General features: G+C 35.0%; 2 protein-coding genes across 3 annotated transcripts; both read right to left on the reverse strand.

Moving 5' to 3' along the window:
- Positions 1-8118: 8118 nt before the first annotated feature.
- LOC145097855 (uncharacterized) lies at positions 8119-10505 on the reverse strand. 2 transcript variants are annotated; one of them, XM_079035509.1, is made up of 10 exons: positions 10361-10505; positions 10015-10160; positions 9733-9891; positions 9599-9652; positions 9422-9520; positions 9216-9308; positions 8793-8936; positions 8616-8723; positions 8485-8536; positions 8119-8399 (listed from the first exon to the last, which is right to left on the reverse strand). In XM_079035509.1, the coding sequence occupies exons 2-10, from the start codon at positions 10099-10101 to the stop codon at positions 8365-8367; spliced, it is 831 nt and encodes a 276-aa protein (XP_078891635.1). In that variant the 5' UTR covers positions 10102-10160; positions 10361-10505; the 3' UTR covers positions 8119-8364. The 2 variants fall into 2 exon arrangements, with proteins under 2 accessions (XP_078891635.1, XP_078891636.1); XM_079035510.1 differs by lacking the exon at positions 10361-10505 and adding an exon at positions 10252-10354.
- Positions 10506-13358: 2853 nt separating this feature from the next.
- EMB506 (Ankyrin repeat family protein) lies at positions 13359-15781 on the reverse strand. Its single transcript, XM_079035508.1, has 8 exons — positions 15505-15781; positions 14784-15208; positions 14613-14692; positions 14401-14499; positions 14137-14235; positions 13942-14040; positions 13765-13863; positions 13359-13670 (listed from the first exon to the last, which is right to left on the reverse strand). The coding sequence occupies exons 2-8, from the start codon at positions 15190-15192 to the stop codon at positions 13566-13568; spliced, it is 990 nt and encodes a 329-aa protein (XP_078891634.1). The 5' UTR covers positions 15193-15208; positions 15505-15781; the 3' UTR covers positions 13359-13565.
- Positions 15782-20947: the final 5166 nt, after the last annotated feature.

Raw genomic sequence — 20947 nt, forward strand, 5'->3', positions numbered from 1 at the left:
CTATCAATCATGTACGGGATCTACAATGCTATCAACATGGACTACGGGTCGGTCCTATGGCAACAACTCATTCAGAGTCTTTCTTCCACTTCTCGACATTTAGAGATTTCATATGCCCGGTTCTGGACACTTGTCACTAAATGGGTGATGGACAAGTACCACGTCCCCATTGTCGCTGGTGCTCCAATGTCTTCGATTGGTACTTTCCATACCACGAAGATCATTGTCTCTGACGCATCAAAATTTCCCTTCAACGGTTCCATCCCTGAAACAATGTATGGTGATGTTCCTGCCAACAGCCGGATCATTCAAACGTACAAGGAGTTCCGACGGTCTGGTCCGAGAGACCTTACTCCAGAAATGCTCAAGTCGATTCATGATGCTGACAAGCCTGCCCCCAGAGGAAAGAAGGCTGATAAGGGCAAGCAGGTTGCAAAAGGAGCAAAAGGCCCATCTCCCAAGAAGAGGAAAACCACCAAAGCCGCCCAATTCCCTCCTATGGAGAAGCGAAAAACCCAACCAAGGCGAAAGCTAATCATCGCTTCGTCCTCAAGGGAATCTGAGGAAGAGGGTTCTGATTCTGATGGATCTCAACGTGGTAACACTCCACCACGTTCGCCTACACCAGAGATTCATATTTCCACTTCTCCTATTTCCTTTCCACCAGTTACAATTCCTTTTTCTATTCCCACCATAACCTCCACCACTCAAATACCATCCACCTCCATCCCAGTACCACCACCTATATTTACCGAAGCAACAACCACCAGCACTGCAGACGTAAGAACCAACGTATCTGATACGGGGGTTCATACTGACGCACCTAAATCCACCTCAGCACCCGAACCCACACCAACAACCGAACACACCACCCAACCCAAACCTACTACTACTACTACTACCGAGCCTCCAGCTTCACCACTACCATCTTCTCCTGCTCATGCATCAGAGGGTGAAGAACCACTCCTTGGCGGGGAGGACATGACCTTTGATTCGGTCTATTACAGTCCGTTTCAAGTTCAAAGTGACGATGATCACGATGCTCCTGTCACAAAGAGGCATCTCAAGGAGCTAAATGATAAAATCGATTCGCTCATCGCCTCATCTTCTACATCACAGTCCTCAATATCTGAAGCTGCCATTCAGAAAATTGTTGATGCTTTTTCCAAAGCTCATCAAGTTTCTCTTGATTCCGCCACTGCATTCATTGACGCCTCAACCAAAGCTTGTGAGGCAGCGACCGAAAAAGTCGATAAACTATTCATTGATGCTTCTTCCTTGTTGAAATCTTTACAGGAAAACGCTGAAGCCACCACGACAAAGCTGGAACCCATTGTCAACCAGCTGGCTAACTCAGTCGCATCAGAGCTGAAGTCGTTCGCTTCACTTCGTCAAACAATTTCTGACGACAACTTAGCTTTCAGAACAACCATTGAGGAGCGTCTCTCCAAGCTTCAAGAAGACTTAGCTGCTGAGAACTCTCTCATGGATGCTCTCGCAAGGAAAACTACCGCTCTGAAGGTCAAGAGTATTCAACTCTCCAACTCTCAACAGGAGATTGAGTCTCTTCGACCTGAAAGGGAGGTGGTTAAATCGTGTGTTTCGGATGTCCACTCAGCTATCTCAAACATCCTTGAAGCACATGACCCGATCCTCAATTATTTTGTGAGGCGTGACCTTGCAGAGAAGCTTGCTCCCGCCCTCTCTCTCCTAAGCAACATTGAAGGGCTCCTTGATTTCGTGTCCATTCCGAAACAAGGGGGAGAAAAAGTGAATATGTCTCAACCGCCTCCTACTTCAACAGCAACACACACAACCGAACCTCCTCCAGTAGACCAAGCCTCCGGTTCCGGTGTAAAAGACAAGGGCAAGAAAATTGCTGAGGAGAGCGATGAAGATGATAAGGAGACAATTGCCGACCTTCTGAAACGACAAGGTCGAGATAAAGAGGCTGACATCAGTGCTCGTGTGGCTAGAGAGGCTGAAGAAGCCGAAAGAAGACAGAAAGAAGCCCACGACCTTCTCGAGAGAAGGAAAACTTTTTTTCCTCCTTGGAATCTTGAGAAGCTGATTAAAGAAGCCATCGAAACACCAAGTATCTTGTGGCTAGAACCTGTGATCTCTTTATATCGTTCTAACACTGTCTACTCTCAGTTCGATATGCCACTGACCCGAAACGCGTTTGTTTTTCATGCCTTTGCCAACATTGCTGAGTTCCCCCATCCTCATCCACAGGTTGATCGGGACTTAGTCGAATTTTATCTGAGGGCAGCTCAACCACAATACCAAACTTGGAGCGCTCAGAAAATCGTCAATGTTCGGGTCCTAAAGCCGTTCAGGGAAGGCAACTTCACCAACATTCGGTTCAAGGTACTACGGGGATCTGCCAAGACCGAACATGCTATCTCACTTGCAGATCTTCCCAACCTTAATCCCCATGACTGGATTATCTTGCACAACATCCTTCTTACAAATGAAGCAGAATATGGTCCGATCATCGACCACTTTAAGAGGATGCTTGTATGCTATGTCATGGAAGTTGCTCTGATGGATCAGGAGATAGCGAGCGTATTCAAGAAGAAGCCCACCATATCTCCTGTTGGCTCTGCCAGTGATCTCAACATGATGCGGATGGGGAAGATTGACCCAAAGAGAAACTCCGTCATGTTTACCAGGAACGAAGGACAGAAATGTCTTTTTGCCTTGGCAGACAAACATCTCTACACCACTACCTGTTTGGAACACGTTTTAGGGATCATCCATTGATGCAAGCAGAACACAGCGGATGATATCAAGTACTTTGATGACATGATTCAATGGTACATTCGCTTCAGACAGACTATCCTTGCAATTATCACACATCTGTTCGATACAATAAAGAAGGCTCCCGCTGCTGGTCCAAGCAAGAAGAAACGATAGTCTCGCTCCAAATTGACGCAAAGGAGGAGATTGTTAGGATCAGTATAGTGTTGCGTCTATTGGGCTCGTTAGCTAGTCCAATGTTTATCTCCGGTATGGGCCTGTCCATCCGTGAGTTTTGTAGGGTTTAGTATAAATAGATGCTTGCATGCATCCTAGAAAAAAAATGATTAGAGAGGATTAGAAACGAATGGAGAAGTATTGTTCAGCATATTCATCGTTCTTATTTTGTAACCCTAGAATCCTCTACAGTGGAAGTTCTTAGTCGAGCTCTGCTGAGGATCGAGTAATCTAATCATTCGACACATTATGATTCATACTTGTGTTTCGTTTTTACTATCTTTACGTTCATTACTTACCTGTTACAAAGATCTAATCGATCAAAGAGTTATTTTATAACTCATCACTAAGGATTATTATTTATTGCAGTGAACTTCAGTATTCGAGGTGAGTTTTTCTCATTGTACTTTCGGGTCGAAGGCACCAAGGCTGACCCATTGGTTTGATAATCTGATATTGTTGATATGTTGAGTATGGTATAGATATGTATGCTAGTTTTGATATGCTAGTATGGTAGATCTATAGGACTACCTGTGATACTGTCTGTTTATCTGTATATGATATTATTTGTTATATGTCTAGATATTGTGTGGGTTGGGTTGAGGTTGTACTGCTTTGTGCTGTAGCCAACAAACCCTGGAGTATTCCAGATATGAGCTGAGGGTCAGGGAGGGCATGCCTGACACATACTGAGGACTCACTAGCATTCCAGATATGAGTTGAGGGTCGGGTAGGGTAAACCAGACTCATACTAAGGGCTCAGTGACATTCCAAATACGAGCTGAGGACCGGGTGGTATGCCAGACTCGTAGTGAGGGCTACTCATTGGTATTCCAATCCAAAGACCGAGGGAGCAAGCCAGACATAATTTGTGGGCCCAATGGCAAGCCAGACGTAGGTTGTGGGCTCTAGAGTAAGCCAGATATGAGTTGTGGGTCTGATAGGCAAGCCAGACTTATAATGTGGGATCAAGGGGTAATTTAGTCTTTTATCTGTAGACCTAATACATGATGTTATTTGTATATGTTATCTGCTTGGGTGTTGGTACTATCGGAGAACTCACTAAGCTTCATGCTTATAGTTTTGGTTATGGTTTCAGGTACTTCAGCGGATCTTGTCAAGGTGAAGGCGTGACCGTACACATCCACGTGTTTTTGGATTTATGATTTCTGGGATACTCTGATAATGAAAATTTTTTAAAAATTATTTTGAGAACGATTCTGGTTTTAAATAATGTTTTGGAAACAATGCGTTTTGTAAACACTTCTGTAGAAAAACAGTTGCTTTGAAAAGTTTAAAATTTTATGGATGTTCCAAGATGGTATCAGAGCCTTGGTTTGAGTGAATTGGAGGAACACTCGTGTGAATCCAGTGTCAAACTATGGAAAAATATTTTAAAAATGGTTTTCAAAATAACCAAAATAGGATGTGATGTGTACGATCAGCCAGAGCTAGTAAGTTGACCACAATTTACCACACTGTTCTTTGATATTGTGATATGTTAGAACATCATGCTAGTGATAGCCTAGGGATCTTCAGGAATTGCATGATAGAATTGCCTGGTTATATGACGCCTTGTCTCTCATAGAATCTCTTATTGACTGTGGTATGAATCTTTCGCATGTGAACTGGCTATTGAGTGAATACGCTAAGTCACATGTTGCATGGTATAAATGATCTTAGGGTAAGGGGTTTGGTCCTGCTGTGCAGCTCTTGTCTGGGTCTAACTGTTGTAGGATTGAATCTGTTAGCCTAAGATTGTTTAAACTTTAGGGTATGTGATTGTATTCATGCAATAGTCATCTGGCACCAATAGATAGTCATATAGCGAAATTTGGGCTTTTATTATTTACAATCAGATAAAGTTTGCACCTTTATGCCCAAGGAACCCATGATATAACTAGATCTACAATTTCAAGCTTCACAAATGACTTAGACTCTCAACCATCCACCAAAATGGTCAAAATGACCAAAAATGAACCAAGAAGAAGATCTGTGAAATGAAAAGGCAAGGTTGTGACTTTATACCTCCTAAGCTACCAAAAGGAGGTGCAAATGTTTGATCTTAAAGATTTCCTTCAAACAACAAGTGTTCAATTCTTCACCTTTCTTCTTCTAGATCCACAAAACCTTCCATAAATCTCACAAGAGCTTCTAAATCACCAAACATGGGATAGGGGGTCGAATTAGGGTTTTAGAGCATGAAGGTTGTCTTAGAAATGAACAAAATGGACTATCGTTAAGCTTATACATCGCACAACACAAAAATTAGGGTTTTCCCACTTACCCTCGTACGCCCAACGTACTCCTCGTATGCCCAGTGTACGAGGCTTCGCACCCCCGCACCAACCTTCGCATTACGCCCAACGTATGCCTCTCTACACCAAAGGTACTGATCTTCGCAACTGTACGCCATGCGTACTCCCTTGGTACGCCTTGCGTACTAAGGTTCCTTCCAAAACCCTAAATATTTCTAAGGCCATAACTTCCTCGATATAAGTCCATTTCTGACGAACTTTATAAGGTGGCTAAAAACCCTACACTTCTAGCAACCCATCATACCCCTGAAGTTCCCCGAACCGAACCCAAAATCCATAAAGGACCAAGATAACCAATTACGATTATGCCCTTGGGGTCCAAAACACCATTGAACACTCGAATCACTTAGACTTTAACATCCTCATCTAAAAGGGGCCAAAACCTTTCTTTCCCAAGCTCCCAAGCCTTATGATAACTGATGATTGGGTCACAACCCCGAATAATGAAGTGGTTCGAAACCGGGTATTTCACAAAAAGATCCAATGGAGAGACTCGCAATGAAATTCAAATCTTCAAGTCGATTACACACCAAAGATATTGCCATCTAGGATCGTTGATCTTGAAAAAGTTGTTAAACCTTCAAGATTAAGCTCCGATACCACGTGTAGGATCCCAATGAAGATGAAAAATGTGGAATTGAAGAATCAATGCATAATCGATAAGATCCGATCTAAAGTTTAAGCACAATTTGTATATATGGGAGAAAGTACAAAAAATGTAGGAGCATTTGCTTGCTTACTACACTACTCTCTCTCTCTCTCTATATATATATATATATATATATATATATATATATATAGAGAGAGAGAGAGAGAGAGAGAGAGAGACTAGAAATCTATACAATGAGAGCTCTCTCAAACCTGCACATGGAAACTATAAAAGTATATATAGGCAAGCTCTACCCAAAAACTCATATCACAAAGGATAAGCCTAAGACACCGTCTTTTGAAAAACTTTGCACCCTAACAATACATATAAATACGTAAAAAAAATACATTTATACATTTAAAACACATAAAAATACATAAGCATCTATATAAAAACTAAAAAAATACATAAATACGTAAAAGTACATATAAATCCGTAATATATAAAAAAAATAACACATAAAAGTACATAAAAATATGTAAAATACTTAAAAATACATATAAATATATATATAATATATATATATATATATATATATATATATATATATATATATATATATATATATATATATAATACATAAAAATACGTAAACATATACATATAAAAACTAAAAAAAATACATAAATACATAAAAACATATATAAATACATAAAAATACGTTTATATATTATATATAAATTTTGACGAAATTTGAAAAAAAATTTCATTATTTTAGAAAAATTAACGATTTGATCTGATGACCTGCAGAACAGATCAAAAAAGGTTAAAGTAAATAAATTTGCCGACTTCTTCGGCTTTTCTATTCAAAAAGTTAAATAGTTGTGATTTTTGTATTAAAAAAATAAATTTAAGACTTTGTTAAAAAATTTCCCAAATATTTGGCAATAACAATAACAAGAACAAATTCAATCCTGGTTTATATAAGATTCTCCGGCAAAAACTAAAAGCAAACGATTTTTTTTCACTTGATTTGCATAATATGCAAATTTAATATATGCATGTAAACGATAGAAAATTTTGCATATATGAAAAATTCAAGATAGAAAACCTTTATTTGATTTCTTTTGAATGCATCTCGTAGACGAATATTTATGTATTTTATTTTTTTCGAAAAAAAAAACATTGAGGAAAAAGTTATTAACTTCAAAACATCATATCCATCTTAACGTGACAATTTTTTCTTAAAAAAACATTGAGGAAAAAGTTATTAACTTCAAAACATCATATCCATCTTAACGTGACAATTTTTTCTTCATACAATATTATATTAAATGCTGATTGGGTGATTGGGTCATCAATGGTATAACAATGGATCCATATAAAGGTTTCAACTATTTATCCAAGTTGATGAGCAAGTGAGATTTGGTTTCAGTAATTTTTATATATTATATATAGCATGTGTTATTAATTTTTAGAATATGTTCTCTGGGAATAAAATCTAAATATGTATCTATGAGTGGATGTATGTTTGTCTTTTAATAGGTTAAACTATTATCAATCCTAGGTGTGTGAAACTATGTATTACATGAGTTTATTTAAAAAAAAAAATTAAATATAAAATCTTAATAATTTGAAAATTTTGAATTTATAAGAAAATTATTTTTTTTTGAATTATTAAATTAAAAAGGCTTTAATGTATAGAATACATTACATATATAAACCCTTTCTAATAAATAAATGTGGAATTTTAATTTAATAAAATAAAAAATACAATGAAATGATAAGTGGAAAATAGAAAATTTAAAAATTTTAGAAAATGTCATATGTTCAAATGAAAAAAAAAGGATATCTGGCAAAAAAATCTTTATTTATTAGAGTAGATTATATCCCTTTATACATGAGTTTTTTTTTTTTTTCTAGTTTTTTGTTAAAAGATAAAATTATGTTTTTTTACTAGTTAATAACACCTCTTTGAGTCTTGATCGGCTAGGTCTAAAGCATTTTTTTTTTTTTATTATTATTTTTTTTTATCAAGAATGTCATTTTTCTGTCGTATATTTTGTAGTATACAACATGTATGTAGTTAGGATCATTTCATAATCCTAAATAGGCCGAAGAGTATACCCCTATTGTCTTAGAATTGCATTTGTTTATGTTCATTTATGTTTTTTTAGTCAAAAAATACTTCAATGATATATGTCATGTGTATATATAATCTGCTACGATGAATAAATCATGAAACCCTTAGCTTAAGGCAAATGCTCCCCCTGACTTCAATGATATATACTCATCCCCACCCAATACCGGCATTTGCGAACCAAACACCCCCTAATGCTACTTTTTTTTTTTTTTTTTTTTTTTTTTTTTTTTTTTTTTTTTTATAAAATATCGTTTCTTGCGTTTGCGAATTACATTCTAAGGACCCAAAAGTAAAGAGAGTTGTTAGTGGACATTTTAGAAAAGGTTCAAACTAAACTATCTCCTCTCCACTTCCTCCTGAACTTCACCACCTGTATAGATATAAGATATAAGATATTACATATCTGACACTGACACTGACACTGATTAAAGAAAAATATCTGGAGACATTCTTACTCTGGAGATATACAGCCAGGTTGGCTTGGGCGTCTGCTTCAGAATTGTACTCCTGCCAATATTTTAAAAAAAAAATGTGAAATTTATTTGCATATTAGTATTAAATAAAGATATATGATAGAAATATGTACCCTTTCAACATGACAAATCTGGAAAGATAAAAACTTCTCCTTCAACTCCTTTGCCACTTTACACAACTCAGTCATGTTCTGTGTTTTCGTCTTCCACACCCCATTAACCTGTTTTCTTAAAAAAAAAATTAACATATTGTTGTTGAAAAATATATATAAATTTATAAAAAAAAATACCTGCATACAAACAAGTTTAGAGTCTCCTTGCACACGAATATGTCTAAACCCTCTCTCCAGAGCATACCTTAAACCTAAAATCACAGCTCGATATTCAGCCACATTGTTGGTTGCAACACCTAAACCCTCACGCAGACGATAGACCTACAAATTTCAAAATTTTGAATATTCTGAACTTTTGATTTTGCAATATAAGGGTAAAATGGTAATTTTGTCTAACTGAGATGGTTTACTTAGTTCTAGAAAATGTAGCAGACTAGCAGACTAACTGAAAAGCTAGCTGTTAAAACATGATGTTTGGTAAAACTAGATGTAGCTGAAATATGTGAAATGACATAAAAGGGCATGTAGAAGATTTGTTTTTTTTTTAGCTAATAAGGGGTATATTTGGAAGAATGTTAGAAAAGTTCAATATTTATATACCAGACTTCCGTCTACTGCACGGATCACAGCACCAGCACCTGCAGGTCCAGGGTTATTTTTGGCTGCACCATCAAACTCAAGAATACAGGAGCACTGAGAACATAAAGATTAAAGACAGTTTTAGTTGATTATTAAAGATGATTATAAATTTATAATTAATGGAAATGAAGAACATGAAGACTCGACTCAATGGTGTGGAAACTTACACAATAAGCAGAAACTGGTAAAGCCTCTATAAAGCTTTCTGTTTCTGGTAACTTTCTTTGAGGAGCTTCTGATAATGAAGTTGATCCAACAACATCTTTCTGTGTACAAAAACACAAATCATAAAATTTAGACATGAAAGAAGTTTATGATAAAATACAAACAAACTGCAACATTACCTTCATCCTCTTCTCTATAGGTGTCTTGCTGTTAGTTTTAATGGAAGCTGGTTGCTGAAACATGACGAACTCTTGAACATTACAAAAATAAAGATAAAAAGATATCAAGATTCAGATGAATGAAGAAGTCTAACCTGAAATGGACAGGGAATAAGTTGTCCAAAAAGGTCACCTTGGACATTAGAAACACCAACGGAATAGATTGCATTATTGAGTCCATGTGAGGAGAGGAATTTTTCAGCAACGTTAGACAATCGATAGCCTTTGAAAACATCAACATCTGGACCACATAGCTGAATGATTGTTCAAAGATTAGTGTAAGTCACTTACATTGTTTATGAGGTAAAAAAAATGAAAGATTAGCAGAAGTAACTGGAATTCGAAAGGCGATGAAGATGAAATCAAAACAAGTTTACCAGAGACTGGCAATCATTCAAACTCCTGTACACGCCAACAATGTCGCCTTTCCTCACAACGTAAAACGCGTCCTTCTCGTCCTCCATTGATGATTGTGGAGAATCAAAATTTTGCCCTAGTTATAACCCCAAATACTAAATCTCACCTGAAATCATCATTGAAAAGTGAAATAGTAAAGCCAATTTACGGATTGATAGTGCAGGAAAAATCAGAAACAGCAATCTGCAGTTCTGTACCCTAATCATTCCCCTTTTATCTATTACCAAATAAGCGATGTGTCGTATTACAATAGTTCAAAGATATCGAATACATAGTTGTTACTGAAGATCAACAAAACATATATACCTTTTAAATCCACTGAATTGCATGAAGCGAAGTAAACAGTCAATCCGAAGAAGAACTCGACAATGACGGAAAATGTTGCACGATTCCTGAATAGGTACTGGGCTTATTGGCGCGAAAAATATCGAAGTAGTCGACGACTTCATGTCTTCATCTATGGCAGACGTTTATGGCCCAACCCAAAGTCCTAGCGTCGGTATTTGGACCAGAACCGGCCCACATGGTACCACACGTTGAAGTAGGGTGGACCGGTTGGTAGACTGTAGATTGTACTTGCTTATCGGATCTGGATCCAGGTTCCGGTTTGGGTTTTCCGGTTTTTGTACTAGTAGACTCGTACACCTTTAAGTGCATATAGTACAACGCGTTGAAGTCCTACCAAAGTTAGTTTATCTAAACGCGTCCTACCAAAGTTAGTTTATCTATTGCTTTAAAATAGATACGCATCGAATCGGGCATAGACCTGAACTAGACCTACCCGGTTTTGTATCCGGACCCATTAAGCATGATTTAAAGAACTGATGACCAGTCCTGGTCAAGGTCAAGGTCTGGTTCCTAGCTGGTCTAACTGTCCAAATGTTCACCCTATTATAATTGTGTGTAATCAAATATATCATATGGGTTTTTTTTTTTCTTTTTTTTCAGTTTTGCTTAAAATTCAATACAATAAATAACAATATATTTTTATTTATTTTTTATTATAATATTGTAATAATTAATTTTAATTTTGTTTTCTATATAAGCTTTTATCAATCTTTATTTTACTTCGTTCGTATTTATTTTTGTAACTCTATATATATTGTCAAACCCATCTTGTATTATACGTATAATATATTTTTATTACTATAAATTTATAAATTATATTATCATAAAATTTAAAAAAAAAACATGTTACATTATATTAGTTTTTTTTTTTTTTTTTTTTTTTTTTTTTTTTTTTTTTTAATTTAACTTGCATATATTAAGCTTTATTTTTATGAACAATAGAAAATGCCCATCCCAATTCATGGGGGACGCAAACAAGGTTTTGCTTATAAATTTACAAGGATTGTTTAAAACACACAAACACACACACATGGATCATTTTCACAATTCATTCTTTACGTAGGGACAAAAGCTTATATTTTAAATTTTGTTATAAGAAATGAGCATTTATGTAATTTTTTAAACATATGCATCATTCATGTAAATATAATTTTGCACAAGGACCTATATAAGTATATATAGATTACAAGGACCGTTCTTTTAATTTATTTTCTACGTAGGGATCAAACATATTAAACATGCAAATATGCGAAGATACGAAAGGTAAAGAGATGAAAAATATCGGTGTTTAAAATTGAGGGGGTGAAAATAATATTTTACAAAGTTGGAGATGAAAAGTGGCATTCGACAAAGTAAGTGATGGAAAATACAAACGTACGAAAGTTTAGAGATCAAATATACCAAAATAAGAAAGTTATGTAGCTAAAGTCTATAATAAAAAAGTTTATGGCTAAATTTTAAGATTATTTGTTGACAAAATCTAAAATAAAAAATTTTTAGGGCAAAATTGTAAAACTCTAAAACTATGCATTGTGGCCAAAACCTAAAAAAAAAAAAAAAAAAAAAAAAAAAAAAAAAAAAAAAAAAGTAGCAAAAATTTAAAAACCTAAAACTTTACTCTTCATAACAACTTTTGTTCTAATATATATAATAATTATTATCATTTAATGAATAACATGATATTAAGGATATTAGTTATTGCATTATATACATATCAATGGTGTTTAGGAACAATACATTTTGTGTGGTTTAAAATTTTGCCACAATACTTTGTCGAGATTACCGTCCGAAAGAGACTAAACCCGACAACCAAAGTTTAACTCCATTTTGGTGCAAATAAATAGTATTACTATAAATATAAAGTAATATCAAAATGGCATGAGATTGAAGAAGTATGGAGTGAGAAATCAAGTGAAAATTAGTATATAGAAGTGAGTTGTATAATGCTCTAGGTCAACATTTTGATGAAACTGTACCGACTAAACATGATGGCATATTAATACAATCTTAGTTTTCTAATGATAAAAATAAATTCTTTATAACTTTTATAACCACAAAAATAATAAAAGTTGACTATGAATAAAAAATATCTTCTAATAAAAGATCTGGTTTGGTTGGATTAAGTATGCGGGACTTCAATAATAAGAAGCACAACCATATTTAGAGGGTGTTTGGATAGGGAAAAAAAAAAGGGAGCTTATGACTTCATTCAGTGACTCTGCGATCGCCCTCCGAACTATCAGAATAAGGTAAAGCTTGAAAATAAGTTTTATACTCTATTAATTTCTCAGTCCCTCTAGTTGGGTGGGCGTCGACCGGTCTTTCGACCAGATCCCCCTAAAAACCATACGTGTGGGTCTCCCCACATGCAGCTCACGCCATTCGAGGTGGCCCAGCCCATCATTCATTCTAAAATCAGTAGCTTATTGTTTATCCCTACCGCTATAAGTTAAGTTTAAGTATTTGGATAGAAAACATTAAAAATCAACTTTTTACAGTGGGAATAAGTTAAATAAACTATTTTTAAAAAACATTCCCCCCCCCCCCCCCCTCTGTTTGTAGCTTATTGCTTATTTTTAATCCAAACACTTTACAAAAGCTTTTTTCTCTCATCGCTAATAAGCTATAAGCTAATTTATCCAAACACCCTCTTAAGCAACAAAGTGTTACCAATTTAACCATTTGGTCATGAAATTAAAAAAAATAAAAATAAAAAAATAAATAATAAAAATGAGACACCCAGCGAACAAACGATTTCTTTTTTATTACACCATTATGACCTGCGATAACTGATAAAACTGCTATTCCACATAAACAAATTTCCGGATGTTTATGGGAAGCCAAAAGTCGAAATTAGCAAATACAACAACTCGATAATCAACTAAAACGCTTGTAAAAAAAATACCACACAATTTAAATACATGGAATACAAAAATCAAGAATCTAAACAAACAAGTTTAGAGGAGAGTATTATATATTTTCTCATGAAAGAAGTAAAACATTTCATTGCGTGGCCTATTTTTTCAAAACCATTTTTGTTATTTGATACAGTTCTACAAATAATACATATAAATCTCATGTAATTCAAGATGATTTCTATCGATTCTTGAACATCAAATATGTGGAATAGCAAAACAAGAACATATGAACATGACACGTGGCATCAGTGATAATTGTTTGCTGGCACAAGCTTTAGTAATTTGGCAAGATCATAAGCTTTGAATTCTTTCCCATAACATAACCCTAAATCAAGAGGAGTTTTCCCATTCTGAAAAAAAAAAAGAATATATTAAGTGATTATTTTATATAACGATCCATTTTTTTTTTTATATTTCTTGAAATTTGTTATAAAATTTACTAACCTCAGTTCTTCTAGTCTTGTCTGCACCATTCACAAGCAAAACTTTTGCTATGTCTCTGTTTCTACTTTGCATTGCAACATGCAATGGGGTCCACCCCTCCTATAAAACAATAAGATTGAATTAAATTTTAACAAAAAGTAAAAAATAAATAAAAGAATCAAATATTTATATTATTACATTATCAGCAACATTCACGTCAGCTTTGCATTTGATGAGCAACTTAACCGTTTGCATGGCACTCACTTGAACTGCATAATGAAGTGGAGTAGCCCCACTCTATCACAAGGGTATTTTAGTAATTTTTGAAGAAGAAATAAAAGAAATGAATAATGATATGGAAAATGGAGGTTGAAGGAGAAGGGTGGGTCCCACCAGATCTTGGGCATGAGGACTTGCACCTTTTCTTAAAAGATGACTAATCACAGCCTCTTTTTTCCCTAAAACTGCTTTGTGAAGAGCAGTTTGTCCTTCCTGCTTTGCATTAAATGGATTAAAATATTAAATACAAGAAATAGCAATGTACTTTCGGTTTGACTAATTGACTTTGACCCATATGATTACTTTGACCCATATGATTTTTAGATAAGTTGTTTTATAAATTTCACTAATTGGATCCATTAAATATAAAAAAAATACCTTATCAGCTGCATCAATCTCAAATCCATTTTCTAAAAGGTTATCCATGAACTTTATCTGCCCTGATAAGGCCAATGTATGCAAAGGGTTCCACTTTTCCTGAGTTACAAAATCTCAAAAAAAAAAAAAAAAATCAAATTCGGTGCTTAAAAGCCAATAAAAAACAAACATTTTTTTATAGTCAGAATGCATATTATGATTTAAAAACACACCGTTGATATTTTGTCCAAATTAGGAGATTCATTTTGTTGCAAGATTGCTCTTTCTTCAGGTGACAGAAGTTGTTCAACCTCTGCAATCATAAAAACAAATCTTCCACTTTCAGCTTAATAGAACATGATTTAAACCATTAAAAAAAAGGGTATAATAATAACATGATAAACCTTTTTTTAAATCTTCTTCAATCTGGCTTGTGGACAAACTTTCTATATTAATTTGGGTTTCTGAAGCATCCTTTTCTTCCTCCCAATCACTTTCAAAGTCAAGATTGTTCTCTTCAATGTCATCTTCTTCATCAGTTTCACTATCACTACTAACAGGATCTTCCCAGTTTCCTAAGTGGGTAGTGGAAGAAGTTTGGTGTGGATTGATTGCACAAAATTTAGGGTAAAATTTTCCCCTAATTGCAGGAAACCTAGATGTTTTTTCTATAATGATAGGGTGAGTAATCATTTGAGTGAAATTGATACTGGTGCAGTTACATGGAATTGGAGTAATAGTAACAACAGAAGAATGGAAGGGGGGTTTTATTGAAGAATGTGTTATTGAGCTTGAGCAAGATAATGCCACCATTTTTATTGAGGTCAATCTGCATGGAAAGGTAGATGTTATATGAGAGAAGAAGGAACCTATGAATATGCATGTCATAAATGCAGAAACAAAGAGAACATCTCTTTTGGACATTACATCGAACACCTGGCGCTCGTTGGAAGATAAAGCTACACATTGAATTACAAGTCCAACCAGCTAATTCTACATTCAACTTACCTCAAGAGTAATCTTGTAAACACACAATCAACCCCAAATAACAAATTTATGAACCCAGAAAAAAAAAAAAAAAAAAAAAAAAAAAAAAAAAAAAAGCTCGTGTATCAGACGACATACCTTGAGGCGCTAGAAATGTCTACTCTTGGTTAATCACCGGTTCTCACCTCAATTGTTCAAAACTGATTTTTTTCCCCAAAAATTCGCTATTGAATCCTGTATACTCTCGCCAGTAGCGTTCTGTGGAAGATATAAGAGGAAGCCTTGAACCAATAATTCCTCAATTTTAATCTCCTATCCGATATTCCGATTATTGCAGGTATTCATATGAACAGTGAAACGAGAAATCAAGCAGTTTTCGTTCGTATTTGAAGATACAGCTGAAATGTAGAAATGTATATGTGGGCTCTATAGTCTATAAAGAACTAATTAGGAATTATGGGCTCTATAGTCTATAAAGAGACCTATCTCGAGGACAAACGTAAGCTATCCTAGGGAAGTTGGGCCAGATGAATGTTGAATAAAATGTTCAAATCATCAAATCTGTTTCGGATCAAAACAGAATTTCTGTCGGTTGGTCCAGATGGGCCGACGCTTTTTATCAACTTGTTTAGAACTTAATTTGTAAATTATTAGTGTGCTGTATATTATTATTATAACAAATATGGATACGTATAACTTTTATTTTTTAGAAAATGATTAATACACAATAATTTTTCTTCATAAATAACAATTTATTTTTTATAGAGTTGTACAATACAACATTTTAAAATATAAATTATTATGTACGAAAAAAATTGTTATATACAAATCAATTCATCTTATAAAAGTAAATAAGAACATAATATATGGAATCAAGATGTTTAAATATCACTAGATACTCCATAATGTCCATTTATGACTATATATCAATTATATTTGTCATATAATACGTGAGCTAAATCGTTTTGGATTCTGATATTTCGGACTAACCGTTTATAAAATACATTTTGGATTTGCCGACAAGGATTGGACTTACAAGTGTTCCAAACTCCCATTTTAAGGTCCCGAAATGTTTTTCATGCATATGTGCTTGTTAAGCTTTGAAGATGTTTATATTTACCACAACATATACACTTTGTCATTAGCTAATAATGAGTTTACCAAACCATATCCACGAAGACAGTTATGGTAATTTATCTGTCTGTTGTTACAATCTTGAAAAAACAATCTTAAAACAGTTAGGATGTAAAGGAGTTGAGCCGAGTCTTGACATTAATCGCACCACTCATTTAAATTTATAAAAGCTCGAGCTCGTTAAGAGTCTAGAGGCTCGATCTCGATCTTGAGTTCGGCTCGTGAAACATATATATGAAACTCGAGATCGGCTCGTTAATGCTCGTTTATTCGTGAAGCTCATTAAATAACCCGTTTGACTTGTTATTTTTTAATATTTTATTAATATATAAGTAATAAATAATAATATATATATATATATATATATATATATATATATATATATATATATATATAATACAAATATATTATACAAAAGCTCGTTTAAGCCTACAAGTTTAAACAAGCCCTCACATGCATGATCGGGCTTTATTCTAGGCTTTGGCTTGTTAAGGCTTGACTCTTTTCGAGCTTTTAATGAGACGAGCTCAAGTAGCCAGCAACTAGTTCGGCCCGTTTACATCCCTACAAACCGTTACCTATATAAAAAAAAGACAACTCTTACTGTTTTTTTCGTTTTTGTGGATATGTGGCAACACTCATTTTTAATACACTACTACTTTGCATGCACTTGTAGTTTGGTTAATATAGTTGTGATTAATGGTCCAATAATTTGTAAATTCATACATTTCTAAATTGCATACTAATAGTGTACCACCCTATTAGGCCTAAGAGCCGAACAATGTGCTCCTTGACTTATGTCAAACGCCAAGACAAGCGATGACACCCCATAAGCCAAAGCAGGGAAAAAACACCACATGTATGAAACCAAAGCAATGCGGGAGTGCCAAAAGCGTTCCGCCTAATTCCCTAAAAGGATTGTACGCCTCCCACGATCACCTGTAAAAATACAACAAAGCCACAAAATTATAAGATGTAACAAAAAAATTCCCCTTCATCAACATTATAAATACCTCCTCCATAGGAGGTATCATCGGCTATCATTTCTCTAAAAACTCCTTATATCATTCTTTAACACTCTGTTGAGTATATTGCTAACTTGAACATAGAAGTATAATCCTAGTACACCACCCATATTACTACTGGAAGTACCTGAAACCATAAACATAAACTGTAAGCATGGAGCTTAATGAGTTTCTCAAAGTACCACATACCAAACATACAGTTGGGCCCAACCTTGGGGTATATTCCAACCCAATATACAATCATGGGCCCTACCCTAGGGCCCAACCTTGGGGTTTATTTCAACCAGATCATACAATAATGGGCCCAACCATGGGGTTTATTTCAAACCAATCATATAAACATGTAAGAATCATAAAGACAACTATCATCCTATATACACAATTCAGTGGGCCGACATTGGCGCATTCGACCCACAAACACAGTGAGAAGACTTACCTCAAACTAAAGATAACCGAATCACACATGTGCTTGCTGCTACAAGGGCTGCTACAAGGGCTCCTCACACTGAACACATCTAAAACCCACCCTAATTAATAATTAGGGTAATAACCCATAATCAAGGTCCATATCATATCTCTCTTACTAAGGGTAAAAGACCATTCTACCCTTTTCCTAACCAGAACCAATTAAGCATGACCTAAGGCCCAAAATGGCCCAAAATGCACTTCTGGGAGTACGCCATGCATACTCCCCCATTACGCCCAACATACTGGGTTACCATAGAAAAGGAAATTGGCAAAACTCGTTACGACCTGTGTACTCATAGGTTACTCCCTACGTAATCCTTTATTATCCAAAACCACTTTTAAGCTCTTAATACTTAAAGACTATACATCCAACTCATAAATCTTAATCTTGGAAAGGTTTTAAATGATAAAGTCGACAAATTTAAGCTTTTGCATGGGCTAATAGAGCCCAAATCTAAACCTTAAGTCCATAACACTCTTTAATAACCTCAAACTTTTGCATGAGTGAGAAATAACAACAAAGACTTCATTTTTATGACACAAGTTCCTTAAAAAAACATAAAGTGACAAACTTGAGCTCTGGAGTAGCTTTTACTCACAAGAACCAAACCATGGGACCCAAAGTTATGAAAACTAAACCCTAGCGTAGATCAAAACCATAGAACCATAAAGGTGTGAGATTTATACCTCCAGAAGTTGTCAGATGAAAAGAAAACTCTTGATCTATAAGCTTCAAGCCCACCAACCAGAAAAATGAACTCCTTCTTCTTCCACAATACACCAAGAACAATCTAAAGGTCCAAAACAAACTCTTAAGGGTTAGGGTTTTGCAATGATAGAATGAGGGAGTGGAGGCTGAAGGTAAGGAATGTCTCAAGGGCTTAAGGTCCTTTAAATAGGGTCTAAACCCTAAAAACTAGGGTTTGGGATCTGCATGAGTATGTCCTGTGTACTCAAAGGAGTCCACGACACCCAACCACTCTCGACATACCCATAGGGTACCCCCCGCGTAAGGACCAAAAATGCAATTTTTTAAATTTAATTTGTAACTGAAAATACCTGGAAACACGGGTGTTATAAACATCCGTAACACCTTCGTTGCCCACTTTTTCCAAACATCGAAACAACAAAAACCACTCAACCCATAACTACAATAACTAACCTCAAAACATTGTTTAAACATCAATTATACCAATGTCAACATAATGGTCAATAGAAGAACTAACACCATCACCCCATAAGAAAAGGTCATTATGGACACCTTATTTGGCTACTAGAGTTTCCGGGCCAGGTATTTAGCGGAAAAAACAAACATGCTTCAGGATGATACAACTAACCCAACCAAGACACACACCTCCTAAAATGCTTATTTAAGGCACATATGACCCATCACCATTTGGGTGGAATTGTTAAGCTACACACTACAACAGTACCACCCGATACCAACATACCACACCTTAAAAAATACGATGGTATAAAAGATACGGATGTTATGCATAAACTGACCAAGTGCACATGTAGTCTTTAAAACTCAACCGAAGATTTTTGGTGTATACACTTTTGAATCACAATATAAGGCTCAGTTTGGTGCTAGTTTAAAAGCCTAGAAACCGAGAGCATTCACAGTTGAGATTAACTAAAAAGGAAAATTCGTTGGCTACTTTTGCATTCCCCTTTAATAAAACAATCTTCCACTTCCAATAACTCTTCCATAATTCCCATTTATAATTTCCAATGCTTTCTTTTTTTTTCCCTATAGAAAAATTCTTTTGGCACTACATATATAAACTTCATATTTCGACTTTCTAACTTTCATTCTTAGCTTGACACTCAATTGTTTAAGGAAGTATTTTGCGATTCACTTTGGATTCACCAATGTAGCATGCCTAGACTCACTAATCCAAGTATGGTTTTCATCAAGTCCCTTAATATGAAAAGTATTTTCTTTATTTATCCACGAAGGCCACAGTTTAAAAGGATGACTTTTATCTTTCTTGTCAAAATTAACCACAGTTGGCTTGAAGTCTTTGAATTGAGGATTTTGCTGCCTCATGTGCATAACAATTGACAATTGCATGATTCGTAAGATAGAAACGCAATTCCTCTTTATTAGCATGACTTTTACTGGATATGTGGTTCCATGATGGGTCTTGTAAACCAAACCGAGTACCACATTAAATTGTATCATCATCTATGTCCCTTTCATTATAAAAATGTCATCATCTTTAATTGCTTCATAATCAACAATTTCTTTTTCCTTTTCAACAGGGACATGACATACGTCATAAAGAAATTTATCGTGGAAAACCTTCAACTACCGAGAACCTATTTGTTCATTTGAATCATTGTCGGCTAATTCTTCATCAACCATAAATGTTTTATCCTCTGAGTCACTCAATGTTTGTTCTTAACACTCACAATCTACAAAATCAGTTGTACTTGTTATATATAAACAAAATTCAAATATGGGTCCACACAATAAGGATCGAACCATAAACCAACTAAGTCAACACAAACATACTAGGAGCCAATTTCCGATACGAGTCAAGTAATGATAAATGCACCTTTCATCCATGGGCATTTCATCTGACGGTATTAGTTCCTCTATTGGGTTTTTATCCGACAATGTTGGCTTCTCCATTACCACGTTCATTTGAATCTTGAATCTACCATAAGTAATAAAGAAACCCTTTATAGATTAGGTCTTGAATAAGATGATTGTCCACGATGGAGGGTTTTGAGAAGAGTTATTGACATTCGTTGACTTGGTATGACCTAAGGAGATATAGATGGTTACCATGAGTTAACCGGGTAACCGGTTAATTGCTGGGTATTGCAACAAATTGAAAAATAAGTGTCTTATATGCAACAAAAATAAACATCTTGTCAAAATTGCAAAAAAAGTAAAAACATAACGACTTTTTGTGCAATTTACCCTTTATTAGATTACAAAA

This window comes from Lactuca serriola, chromosome 4, assembly GCF_051521515.1.
Source record: "Lactuca serriola cultivar US96UC23 chromosome 4, Lser_US96UC23_V15, whole genome shotgun sequence".
Taxonomy (NCBI): domain Eukaryota; kingdom Viridiplantae; phylum Streptophyta; class Magnoliopsida; order Asterales; family Asteraceae; genus Lactuca; species Lactuca serriola.